The following is a 13,515-nucleotide window of genomic DNA, read 5'->3' as shown; positions in this document are numbered from 1 at the left end:
CTTCCTCTTCTCTCCTTCTCCCCATTGTCCTGTTTCAGCCTTTGTTCTGCAGCCTGTTGAGTGGTAGCATGGTGACTGCAATGCCTGGGAAACAAGCCTTGGTTTATAGGCTCGCTTGACCATTAGATGCTGCTGAAGTTCATTCACAGTTCCATCCCTTTGCCCTTAGAAGAAATAAATGTTTTCCTCTAGTGAATTGCTGCTCAGTGGTATCCTCTGTGCTCCTACCCCTTCCCAGGGAGACACCTCTGCCCACAGGCACTCCCATGGAGCATCCAGCTTTGTGTGGTCCACTCTCAACCTTTCTACAGAACGAAGAACATCTGAGGAGTCCATTATGTCAAATGGGGAAATACTTCCCTCTCCTCCTACCTGACCTGTTCTATAAGCAAAGTAGCCCAGGTTATCTCTAGGGGAGGACTCTCTGGGATGGCAACAGTGAGAGAGAAGGACAAGAGGAAGAAAGAATTTGGCTAAAGCTATATGCTAGATAGTCTGCCTAAAACAATGGGTTTGATTTTAATGCTTGTAATAATTCAAGAGTGATTGCCTCTGAAGACCTAGCTACCTATGCTAGAGTTGGGATACTGAGCCCCAGCTAAGGGCAACTAGGGTTGACCTAAAATTCTCTGTTCTGCTCCTGGGAGAAAACAGGCAGTGGTGGCCAGGTTTCTGCCACAGTGAGGACTTCTGCCCCACCTGGAGCTCAGGGCACAAATAGTCTCAGAGGACAAAGGAAAAGGTACATGGGGATAGAGCAACAAATGTTCCCATAGTCAATCCAAGGATGGGGAATAGAAATGCAAATAGATTCAAATATGTGATGAAGTGTGGAGGAAGGTCATCCCCATATTTAAAATGAACACATTTCCTGGGCGCTGGATCTGGGATCATATACTCATAACCTGCCCCTTCTCTGGGCACCTATAGACACTCTTTACATACTCCCTGCACGGCTTTCATCACATAGTATTGTAACCACTGATTTGAATTCAGGCAAATATTTATTGAACATCTACTACATGCTAAATATTTGCAAAGTGCTGGAGAAATGAGGATGAATAAGACAAAGCTCCCTGGCCTCCATAATCTAAGCCAAAACGGGCACTCTTATAGAGACACAGGGTACAATGGAGGATGAACAAAAGGAGCAGGTGGCTCTATGGTGGGGTGGAGAAGGAAAGACTTAATGGAAGAGGCAATGCTTGAACTGAGAATGGATAAATAAGAGACTTTCGCTGGATATGCCAATGGGAGGACATTCCAGGCAGGAGCAGCATTGTGAGTATACGGTGAAGGAGCAAATGACATGGGGGCAGCCTGGGAAGCTGAAAGTAGCCTGGTGTGGGCAGAGTACAGAGTGTGAGGGAAGGAGGGTGGCAAGTAACTGTGTGTTTTGTGAGTCTGGGTGAGTAGGTATTAAAGGAAGAGGGGATGAGGAGTGAAAACAGAATCCTGGAGAAGTTTGCAGGGATCAGATCATAAGGAACCTATCTGCATGGTATTAAGAAGTAGAGACTTGGCCGGGAATGGTGGCTCACGCCTGTAATGCCAGCAGTTTGGGAGGCTGTGGTGAGAGGGTCATTTGAGCTCAGGAGTTTGAACCGAGCCTGGGCAACATAGCGAGACCCCCATCTCTATTAAATAAAAAAATTAAAATTAAAATAAAGAAGTAGAAACTTTACCTTCTAAGACCAATGATGGAAGGGTTGTAAGCAGGGAAATAGCATGGTTTGATTTAAGACTTAGAAATGTCAGTATTAATGTTCCAAAGATATTTTCATAATTTGGGACAATGTCTCTGATGTGATAGTAAAGAGAAACAGAACTTAAATTTTAAGTACTCTGTGATTAACTATACTATTTTTAAAAGGGTCTAGAAGAAAACATATCAAAATTTCAATACTGAATATGTCTAGATGATGATTTATGTTTATACTCGTCATTTTTCCAAATTTTTTTGAATAAGCATATATTTCTTTTATTCGTCAGAAAAGAACTATTAATTAAAAAAAAAAAATGGAAAAGAGGCCAGGCGCAGTGGCTCATGCCCGTAATCCCAACACTTTGGGAGGCCGAGGGGGGCAGATAACCTGAGGTCAGGAGTTCAAAACCAGCTTGGCCAACATGGTGAAACCCCATCTCTACTAAAAATACAAAAACTAGTCAGATGTGGTGGCACATGCCTGTAGTCCCAGCTACTTGGGAGGCTGAGGTAGGAGAATCACTTGGACCTGGGAGGTGGAGGTTGCAGTGAGCCGAGATCATGCCACTGCACTCCAGACTAGGTGACACAGCAAGGCTCTGTCTCAAAAAAAAAAAAAAAAAAAGTAAACAAAAGATCCCTCTAGCAGTCACACAGAGAGACGTTGGACTAAAATCTGAGAGGAAATGATTTCCAACAGTCCAGGGAGGAGAGGATTTTGAGCATTAACCCTAGAGACTGCGAGCTCCATATAAGGAAAATTCTGTGCTTGATTTCAAAGCCTGGTGTACAGGAGGACTCCAAGAATTTATTAAATATGCTGTGTAACTTGGGAAGAGATCAAAGCTCATGTGATGAGACAATGGGTAAGCTAGCTGGTCCAGTGCCACCTACCACACCAACCAATCACCTCTTAGTTGCTTCTCTTTGATAAAAATTTGCATATCACAACTGTTAGGATGGCTATTAAGAAAAAAATAAGAGATCAGGGTCCGATTCCCCGACAGGGAGGCAGCAAAAAAATAAAAATAAAAATAAAAAATAAGAGATAACAAATGTTGGCAAGGGTGTGAATAAAAGGGAACCCCAGTACATGTTGGTGGGAATGTAGATTTATGTAGACATTTTGGAAAACAGTATGGAGGTTCCCAAATAAATTAAGAATAGAATTATCATATGACCCAATAATCCCTCTTCTGGGTATATATGCAAAGGTAATGAATTCAGCTTTTCTTAAAATATCTGCACCCCCATGTTCATTGCAGTATTATTTACAATAGTATGCTATGGAAACACCTAAGTGTTATTGATGGACAAATGGTTAAAGAAACTGTGATACACACACACACACAAACACACACACACACACACGCACAGAGAGAGAGAGAGAGAGAGAAATATTATTCAGCCTTAAAACACAAGCAGTGGGGAAAGGATTCCCTATTTAATAAATGGTGTTGGGAAAACTGGCTAGCCATATGCAGAAAACTGAAAGTGGACCCCTTCCTTACACCTTAAACAAAAATTAACTCAAGATGTATTAAAGACTTAAACATTTTTAAAACCTAAAACCTAAAAACCCTAGAAGAAAACCTAGGCAATACCATTCAGGACATAGGCATGGGCAAAGACTATGATTAAAATACCAAAAGCAATGGCAACAAAAGCCAAAATTGACAAATGGGATCTAATTAAACTAAAGAGCTTCTGCACAGCAAAAGAAACTATCATCAGAGTGAACAGGCAAGCTATAGAATGGGAGAAAATTTTTGCAATCTATCCATCTGACAAAGGGCTAATATCCAGAATCTACAAAGAACTTAAACAAATTTACAAGAAACAAACAAATGACCCCATCAAAAAGTGGGCAAAGGAATATGAACAGACACTTATCAAAAGAAGACATTTATGCAGCCAACAGACACTTGAAAAAAAAGCTCATCACCACTGGTTACTAGAGAAATGCAAATCAAAACCACAATAAGATACCATCTCACGCCAGTTAGAATGGCGATCATCAAAAAGTCAGGAGACAATAGATCCTGGAGAGGATGTGGAGAAATAGGAACACTTTTACACTGTTGGTGGGAGTGCAAATTAGTTCAACCATTGTGGAAGACAGTGTGGTGATTCCTCAAGGATCTAGAACCAGGAATACCATTTGACCCAACAATCCCATTACTGGGTATATACCCAAAGGATTATAAATCATTCTACTATAAAGACACATGCACACATATGTTTATTGCAGCACTGTTCACAATAACAAAGACTTGGAACCAACCCAAATGCCCATCAATGATAGACTGGATAAAGAAAATGTGGCACATATACACCATGGAATACTATGCAGTTGTAAAAAAGGATGAGTTCATGTCCTTTGCGGGGACATGGAGGAAGCTGGAAACCATCATTCTCACCAAACTAACACAGGAACAGAAAACCAAACACTGCATGTTCTCACTCATAAGTGGGAGTTGAACAATGAGAACACATAAACACAGGGAGGGGAACATCACACACTGGGGCCTGTCTGGGGGTTGGGGGCTAGGGGAAGGATAGCATTAGGAGAAATACCTAATGTAGATGATGTGTTGATGGGTGCAGCAAACCACCATGACACGTGTATACCTATGTAACAAACCTGCACGTTCTGCACATGTATCCCGGAACTTAAAGTATAAAAAAAAATTAAAAAAAAAGATCCTGCCATTTGCCACAACACAGATGGACCTGAAGGACATGATGCTGAGTGAAACAAGCCAGATACAGAAAGAAAAATATTGCATGATCTCATTTATATGTGGAATATTTTTTAAAAGGTGAAAATATACACAAAAATATACACTGATAGAAAATAAAACAGTAGTTACCAGCAAAGTGGAGAAGGCAGCTAGGAAACCGGGACATGTAGGTCAAAGGATACAAAGTAGCAAATCTGTAGCATGAACAGGTCTAGAGACCTAATCTACATGAGGATTATCATTAATAAAATTGTATTTGGAATTTTTGTTAAATAAGTACATTTAGCTACTCTTTAGGTACTAATTTAGACTTCCACCAAAATTTTATTTAACTAATTAAAATATAAATTTTAGCTACTTTTGTCACACATACACAAAAAAGTGTGTGACATGATAGATATGTTAATTTGCTTCACTACAGTAACCATTCTACTATCTATGGGTATCCCATAACATCATGTTGTAAACCTCAAATATACACAATAAAATATATGTAAAAACAATAACATATGGCTGTGGCTGTCACTTTGGGAGGCTGAAGTGGGAGGATTGCTTAAGCTCAGGTTCAACGCCAGTCTGGGCAACAAAGCGAGACCTCATCTCTGCTAAAAATAGAAAAATTTAAAAATCAGCCAGGCATAGCGACACATGCCCATAGTCCCACCTACTCAGGAGGTTGAAGTGAAAAGATTGCTTGAGCCCAGGAGATCAAAGCTGCAGTGAGCCGAGATCAAGCCACTGCACTCCAGTCTGGGCGACAGAGCGAGACCCTGTCTCAAAAAAACTGAACAACAACAAAAACCTTACATAATATTCTCTGGACAAAAAGCATGAGATCTAAGTAATTCCTAGGCAAACTGTTGGTGGGTGTAGGGACAATACACAGTTGAAAAGCTTAAGTCTGGATTTTCCAGGCCAATGACATTTCAGATTTGTAACTGGGCTAAAAAAAAATTTTGTGGAGGCTGGGCATGGTGGCTTACACCTGCAATCCTGGCACTTTGGGAGGCCATTGCAGGAGAATTGCTTGAGGCTAGGAATTTGAGACCAGCCTGGGAAACAAAGTCAGACCCTGCCTCCACAAAACAAAAACAAAAACAAACAAACAAAAAATGGTGGAAATCTAAACTTTTACCTTCTTACAAGAACCTCAGTAATCGGCCTGGTGTGGTGGCTGATGCCTGTAATCCCTGCACTTTGGGAGGCCGAGGCAGGCGGATCACGTGAGGTTGAGAGTTCAAGACCAGCCTGACCAACATGGAGAAACCCTGTCTCTACTAAAAGTACAAAATTAGCTTGGTGTGGTGGCGCATGCCTGTTAATCCCAGCTACTCAGGTGGCTGAGGCAGAAGAATAGCTTGAACCCGGGAGGCGGAGGTTGCGGTGAGCCATGATCACGCCATTGCACTCCAGCCTTGGCAACAAGAAACAAGAGCAAAACTCCGTCTCAAAACAAACAAACAAACAAGCAAAAAAAAAAACGAAGCTTGGGAATCTCTTCCACAGAAGAATGCTAGAAGAACCCAGTCCCTGGAAACATACACCTCTGCAATGGATATGATGAGGCCATTATTTTTTCCCCATCTGGATTCTGAACTTTTGCTAACTCCACCCGGCTATTGACAAAACAAGTTAATTCTTCTAAAGGGGGGCAAAGCACACACACAAATACAGCCTGGCTGTGGCCATGTTCTTCCATGACCCACAAGGCTGGCCCAAGGAGGAGATGAATGCTGTCAAAATAGGAGAACCAGAGGGTGGAAAGTCTTGCTGAAGCAGGTAGGGCACATTCTCAGGGTGCCAGGCCACCAAGTAGACTAAATAGGAGTTCAGTCCTGGCCAGTCTCTTCCCTAAAGGCAGAGGATTATTAGCCAGGGTCCACTAGGGCCATCCTGAGCCCAGTGAACTACGCTAGTGTGCCACCCAATGACGAGCTCAGAAAGGGGCTTTTTCTTCTCTCTCTCTCTCTCTCTTTTTATTTTTATTTTTTTCTGTAGAGACAGAGTCTTGCTTTGTCACCCCAGGCTGGAGTGCAGTGGCGCGATCTCGGCTCACTGCAACCTCTGCCTCCCGAGTTCAAGCGATTCTCATGCCTCAGCCTCCGGAGTAGCTGGGATTACAGGCGCATGCCACCACACCCATCTAATTTCTTTTGTATTTTACTAGATACGGGGTTTCACCGTGTTGCCTAGGCTGGTCTTGAACTCCTGAGCTCAGGCAATTTGCCCGCCTCGGCCTCCCAAAGTGCTAGGATTACAGGTGTGAGCCACCACACTTGGCCTAGGGGCTTTCTTTCCAGAGGCTTGGTCTTTCATGCCAGGAAGATGGTAGAATTCTGGGGCTCCAGGACTTCAGTTTAGAGATACACTAGATTCTCACATGGCCAGGAAGCTCTTGTTTCTCAAACTTGGGAAATAAAACCAAATTGTATAGACTGTCAAACTATTACCCTGCAACATTCACCCAACCAATCTATTGCTGGCAAATACTAAGTTTCCATATGCCCAGCTTCATACCAAGCTACAGGAGATAAGGATGACACAGTTCCCTTTCCCTGTCCTTCACAAGGCAGTCGAGGTGGCTAAGAACTAACATTTGTAGATGCTTGATTATCAGTTTACAAAGCCCGTTCATGCCTACTCAATTATCATCATAACTCTGTTGGGATTAGATTTGAATAGACAGAATCAGCATCACTAATAAATGAGGTAAAAGAGAACCCCAAGTAGACTAAGTAATTTTCCCAGGACTATACAGCAGATAGCAGAGGCAGGACTAAATCCTAGGTCTTCTGATTCCTTACACAGTCACTGCCAGCAGCAACAGTCCACACGTCTGGAAAAGGCTTTATTAAAAATCACACAGTGAAAACAGGGGGAACCCTATTCCTGGCTCAAAGATAATCCCTTAATGCAAAACCCAGAAAAAGTGTGTTAGTTCTATCTGGGGAGATGGGTGAGCATCTTTCTTAATAAACAAAAGCACGAATTAAAGACCAAGGCTGATAGCAAGACCACAGAAGGGCCCATTAATGTCCAGAAGGACTCATGGGTGGGTGGTGACTCTTCGGGAGTTTTATCTGCACTGCAGATAAACCCTGTTTTTGTTCCTTAACAGTAGGTCTTGTGCAGCAGAGATCCTAACTCACCGAGGCAGAAGCTTTGGTATAACAAATGACCAAGTGACCATAAAGCACCAGGGGCAGCTCTGGGAGATAGGAACATGGGGGATCTCATGGCCTTTGGGTGGAGCAAGGGAGCCAAATGAATTCTAAAGCAGGATTCGGTGCCACGGCTTGAGCAACCAATAAAGCGGAAAGACTTTAAGGACTCAGTAAAGTCCAAGAATACCAGATGCTCCTGTAAGATAGAATTGAACTCTGTAAAGTGGAAAGAACTTTATTAGTTCTTCCTCATATGGAACGAAGAAAACTCCCACCCACAGGTCTAGACTCTGCCCTCTGGGGTAATAAAGAGTTAGTTGCTCTTTGCAACCTCATTCCCACGGCAGTGCTTCAATTACTAGAAGACAGCTCTCATGTGTCTTCTCCTAACTTCTCCCCATAGTTAACCTTGGTTTCCTCAACTTTCCTTCAAATTACACGGACCACATAGTTTGGTTACCTCCTCTGGGCCCCTCCAGTTTGTTCAAGAACACTGTAGAACGTTGCATTTAGAATAGAATAATAGAATGCATTGGCTGGGCGTGGTGGCTCATGACTGTAATCCCAGCATTTTGGGAGGCTGAGGTGGGTGGATCACTGTGGTTAGGAGTTTGAGACCAGCCTGGCCAACATGGTGAAACCCTGTGTCTACTAAAAATACAAAAATTAGCCAGGCATGGTGGTGTGCCTGCAATCCCAGCTACTCAGGAGGCTGAGGCATGAGAGTCACTTGAACCTGGGAGGTGGAGGTTGCAGAGAACCGAGATCATGCCGCTGCACTCCAGCCTGGGTGACAGAGTGAGACTCTGTCTCAAAAAAAAAAAAAAAAAAAAAGAAACAAAGAATCGAATGCATTAGTCACACACAGCTCATGACGTGTATGGTCTGAATACCTTTGAATACTATTGCTTCTTTTGATCTGTATATTGTACTTTCATTAACCAAGCCTGTGATAATACTCACTATCTTCGCAGCTATCACACAGTTGTACTTAGTCAAATAAATACTCCAGAGCTTTTATGAGCTCTGAATCTTTTCTTCTTCTAAGCGGAAGAACTGATAAGGAATAGGACTAAGAGTCTCAAAGGTGAAAATGCAACTTAGTGCTCCCAAGCATGGCTGAGATATTCTCAACCTAGTATTGTTACATTGCTACCACATGTGGGAAGGGGAGAAAGAGAAAGTGGTGGAAAGGACCAAGAATCAAATTTTGGTAGGAAGATTCTAAGAAACCAAACCACTGCTTCCTCCTTCCTTTCTGTGACGTGAGCTTGGTTTTACATGTTAAGCCAAAGATAGCTCTAATTCTGGGCTTACTGTAGGTCCTCAAGAGTAGTTATTGCTGGAAGAAGTTATATCCTTCATTATGGCACACTCACCACAGAAAGGACATTCATTCAACAGACATTTATTGAGAGCCTATAATAAAGCCAATCAACACCAATGCCATCCCACATCCCCTCTTCTCTAGAAAATTTGCTGTGATGGGACTTTTCTATGTCTTTGCTTACATGTTTAACACCATCGATCACACAAATTAGTGGTCTGGAGACTGTCAGCAGTGCAAAGCTTAGCAGTAGTAGTGGGCAAAAAGGTAATCCAAAATATAAAAATAGACTCTGGAAACAAGTGTTCATGAAAAACCCACTAAGTGTAAAAGACTTTTTTATACTAATAGAGCAAAAATTAATAATATCCTAAATGACTTACCATCTAGCTAGGGAGGTAAAACGCAAATGAAATCATTATGATATTTTAACAAATTACACCACAGAGCTGCTTAAGAGCTGTCCCAGGCAGTATGTGGCTTTAGTAATTACCATGGGATTATAATGGAAATTTGGCCTGGGCTGGTCAGAGAAGCCCTTGTAGAGAGGAGATTTGAGTAGGACCCTGAATGACCACTATGCTCTAGATAAGCAAACATAAGAGGGAGAACATTCCAGAGAAACGGGGCCATATGAACAAAAACTTGGAGGGAAGAAAGCCAAGTGTGAGTTCGAGGATAGCAAAGAAAACAATTTGTTTGGAACAGAGTTCAACAACCAAATAAATAACTAGACGCTGGAAAGGTAGGTTGGAGAACAGGCTACAAAAATATCAGAATATTAGGTAAGTGTGGACTTTATGTATAGGCCAGTGATTCCCAAACTTTGATTATATATCTCTGTCACTGAAAATAATTTTGCTCATGTACCCCTAAACATGTAACTTGTTTATAAATTCTATATTTATGCTACTGTACTATCATTATATACATAAGAAAACACACACAAAACCATTTTAAAATGATATAAAGAGGCTCTAATATTTTCTTCCCATACCCCAGTAAGTTGTCTTATGTACCTGAGGGCACCCCCCCATTGGAGACCACTGCTTATGTAGCCAAGAGGGAGGCAATAAGCAGTGTTTACAGAAGACCAATTGGGGGTGAAGGCAGACTTAGCAGAGAAAAGGCAGGCAATGGCTACTGCAATACTCCAGGAATGAATTCAGGGCCCATGCTCAGATGGTAAAAGAAAAAATGCAAAAAAGAAAGAAAAAGGATGACTTTAAGAAAAAAATTAAATACAGCATTTGTAGAATGAAGAGGGTATATAGGTTGGTGTGGAGAGGGAGAGCAAGTGAGAAGCAGTCAGAGAGGGGTCTTTGAAAGTCAATGTAGTGCCCAGAAGAGTACTTAACTCCTGCTGGTAGGAAAAGGAAAGATGGCAGGAAAATAGACGATTTTCAGGAGTTTGACACTAGGTACTGAAAACAGCAGGTTTTTGTTTTTTTTTTTAATTAGAAAGGAAAATTTAGCAGGAAAAGAATAAACTCATATGTATTAAACCTCATTTACATAGTATATGCTGGGATATCTGAAAAGGGAGTTACTATAGTCAAAATTATTAGGTAGCTTTCCATAGAGAGCATCCATCATTTTCCTCTAGCTCCTGGGCCAAGTGATTAATAAGACTGCCCAACAGAAGTCTGGCAGAAGCACAGACATTTATCCTAATGAGAATTGCAGGAAAAGCTAAATGGGTGATATGGATGAGAGTGAAAGAAAGGAAAATGCTTCCAATTGTCATCCTGTGGTGATACACTTAAATGTAAAAACGAGAGTGGAGGAACAGCTCCATCCTAATGAGCTATCCAAAAAGGGGCCCTTTCACCAGCATTATGCCAAAACCCCAAACCTGCTCAGACTCATCACCTATCCCTCCAACGGGCTGATGGGTCCATGAGACAGTCACAGGCTAGACAGGCTGCCAGTGGCTTATGTTCAGTTTTTCCCCCCATTGTAGGGCTAGGCACTGACTCTCTTAATTTATTGTGGTGAGGTATCCACACACTTTTGCCCATTCCCCTTTATAATCAGCAGTCTACTTTTGAAAGACTTTGCACGCTGGAAGGCTACCCAAGTCCCCATAAAATTTCCTAGTGCTGTCAAATATCCAATCAGTGTGTTCTGGGTTTCAGCATCACAGTGTACTAGCTTCTGGGCTAACCAAATATATATCAATCACTGACTGAATGCCACTTGCCTGTGGGTCGCTGGATCAGGCTTGCAATGAGGTGAGTTTGTCTTGGATAGTTTTCAACTTTCATCAACACTGCAGCCCCCAAATGATGTATTAATTCCCTATACCCATTCCCAAACAAAGTCAAAAAGGACTCTGGGGTACAGCTTTTTAGAAACCATCATTAGCTGCAATCACATAGGAAGAATGAGGACAGGTGCAAAGGAGAAAACGGCAGACAGATGCAAGGCTGGAGCAGTGTGAAGGTGAGACACACACAGAACTGCCTCCAGGACCCCCACTTACCAGCTTGTTTTTGACCAACTTTTCTATTGCATTGACAAGGTCTGCAGCAGTAGGTACTTCAGTGGAAGCCTGCCGGGCTGCTAGCAAAGAGGAGGACTGCAAGACATCAGGCAGCAGAGGAAAAGCAGATTAGCAAAGAATAAGGAACAGTGATCAGGAAATAAAACAGAAAGTCCAAAGCTCCAGCCAGGGAAGGGAAGCAAAGTTCTGTGTTTAGACGGAAGAGGTGACAGAGGGAGAAGAGTGTGGGTGTAATACAGGCCTGCCCAACCCCTTATCAGGAATTCTAGCCAGCAGCAAATGGATGGGACTAGGCTATCCTTAGGCAAGCCTATGAAGGAGGGGAGAGGAGAAATCACTGACTTCCTGGGAGGCCTACAGACTAGGGTTGTACCTACTGACAGCAACAGCTTGGAGGGTGGGGGCTACTGCTCTGTGGGCAAACAAGACTTTGGCCACTACACAGCTGCCTGTTGCTGTTTCGGGGTGTGAAGGATTCAACAAACCCAGCCTTGAGTGTGTCCAAAAAAGGCAAACAGTCCTTGCTTTACTATAGCCTTAGATATAGATCTTTATTATGTGTCCAGCAAAAATGCTAGGGGCAGGACCCTTAGAGACCAGCAAGCTAGATACTCCCTTCCTATATTCTCTCTCTCTGTCTTCCTCTCCCTCTCTGCCCCTGACACACATACACCCTTACCCCTCCACAAAGCATAGCTGGCTCTGGTAAGGCCCCTGAACTGGAACACTAGGAAGTAATAAAAGGCTTTAGCAGGAGTCCTGAAGCAGCCAGGAACTACCCTGTTCATAGTAAAGAGAGACGACTCCAGGACCTCCCTGTGTCCCTTTTCCCCTGCACCAGCAGTGAGGAGTTGTCCGTGTGGTTGTTTGTGTGGTCAATGGTTTGGGGCTTCCTGCTCACTGAACGATGGTGGTTTTTTGTTTGGCTTTTTCTTCCTTCTTCTACCTGAGGAGAAACTGGGGGAGAAATGGTTAACCCTGCACGGTTTGTGTGTGCTTTTACTTCCAGCTTATCAGAGCAGAGGGCAGTGGTGTTCCCAAGGCCAGGACATAGGCTCCTTCAAGTTTGCCCCTTGGGTTAGAGAGAAAGTTTCAAAAATGAAGCTTCTCATCTAATCTAAGTTACTTTATTAAGTCTTTGCTTCTGAGATGGGAGGAAAATAATTATAATTAAGGAAGATATAACAATATTCTTTTTCCTCTCTTGGGGACTGCAGGAAAAAGCTTATGTCTATGTGGAAAATCAAGTTATCCTCTTTTTAATCTAGTAATCCTACTCCTGGGAATTTATTCCAAGAACAGAAGTCAAAAGAACAAATGCTGTATATACACAGTGATCTGTATGCAGTAGTATTTAGCCATAGTAGCAAACAATGGAAACACCCTGTTAGGATGTCCCCAACAGGCTGATCAAACACATTATGGAACAGCAAATAAGCAAAGTTTTCTCCAGCTATTAAAATTACAGCTAGGAAGAAAAAAATTCATGCAATTTTAGGAAATGGTAGTAAATAAAACATTGGACACAACATATGCATATTATAATTGTAAAAGTAAAACGTACACACATATGAAAAAGATTAGAAGGAAACATGGAGAAGACAATTGCACAATATTACAACGGTGAACTTTTAAAAATTCCTTTGACAGTGTTGTAAAAATTGTTTTAATAAATCCAACTCCATTTGCTAGATGCTCTGAAGTTCATCCCACTCCCAAACATTTATAAAAAACATACAGAAATCAAACAAGCAGGAATAAGGAGAGTTCATGTATCTGAAAGGAGACTGTTGCCATCTGCCCCATTTCTGGATAAGGAAAAGGCTACACAAATAAAGGTAAGTCAGAATTCTAGGTTAAAAATTATCCAGAAACAATGTAACATCCATTTCTGTAAACAAGCTGTGTTTGAGGGAATTAGAGAGAGAGGGTGGTGACCTTATGCAAGTGGGGCCCTTGCACAGAAGGCTGTGTGAGACATGGGCACCCTACTCCCTAGGCCATGATCGCTGTTTATAAAATACATTACAAGTAGGCAGGTCTCATTTCCATCTCAAGGTGAAGCACCA

General features: G+C 42.3%; 1 protein-coding gene across 27 annotated transcripts in view; it reads right to left on the bottom strand.

The window, feature by feature from the left end:
• KALRN (kalirin RhoGEF kinase) overlaps nucleotides 1-13,515 on the bottom strand; it is a 690,517-nt gene that overhangs the window by 79,717 nt on the left and 597,285 nt on the right. For 19 of the 27 annotated variants that reach the window (XM_016941792.4, XM_016941780.4, XM_016941788.4 and 16 more), the window contains one exon: nucleotides 11,426-11,521. The exons of the other annotated variants lie outside the window; for them this stretch is intronic. In XM_016941792.4, coding sequence (XP_016797281.2) covers nucleotides 11,426-11,521 — 96 coding nt within the window. The remainder of the gene's footprint in view (nucleotides 1-11,425; nucleotides 11,522-13,515) is intronic. 27 annotated transcript variants of the gene reach the window in all.

The sequence above is a fragment of the Pan troglodytes genome, chromosome 2 (genome assembly GCF_028858775.2).
Source record: "Pan troglodytes isolate AG18354 chromosome 2, NHGRI_mPanTro3-v2.0_pri, whole genome shotgun sequence".
NCBI lineage: Eukaryota > Metazoa > Chordata > Mammalia > Primates > Hominidae > Pan > Pan troglodytes.
Note: the sequence above shows the minus strand (reverse complement) of the source record. Positions and strands in the feature narration are given on the sequence as shown.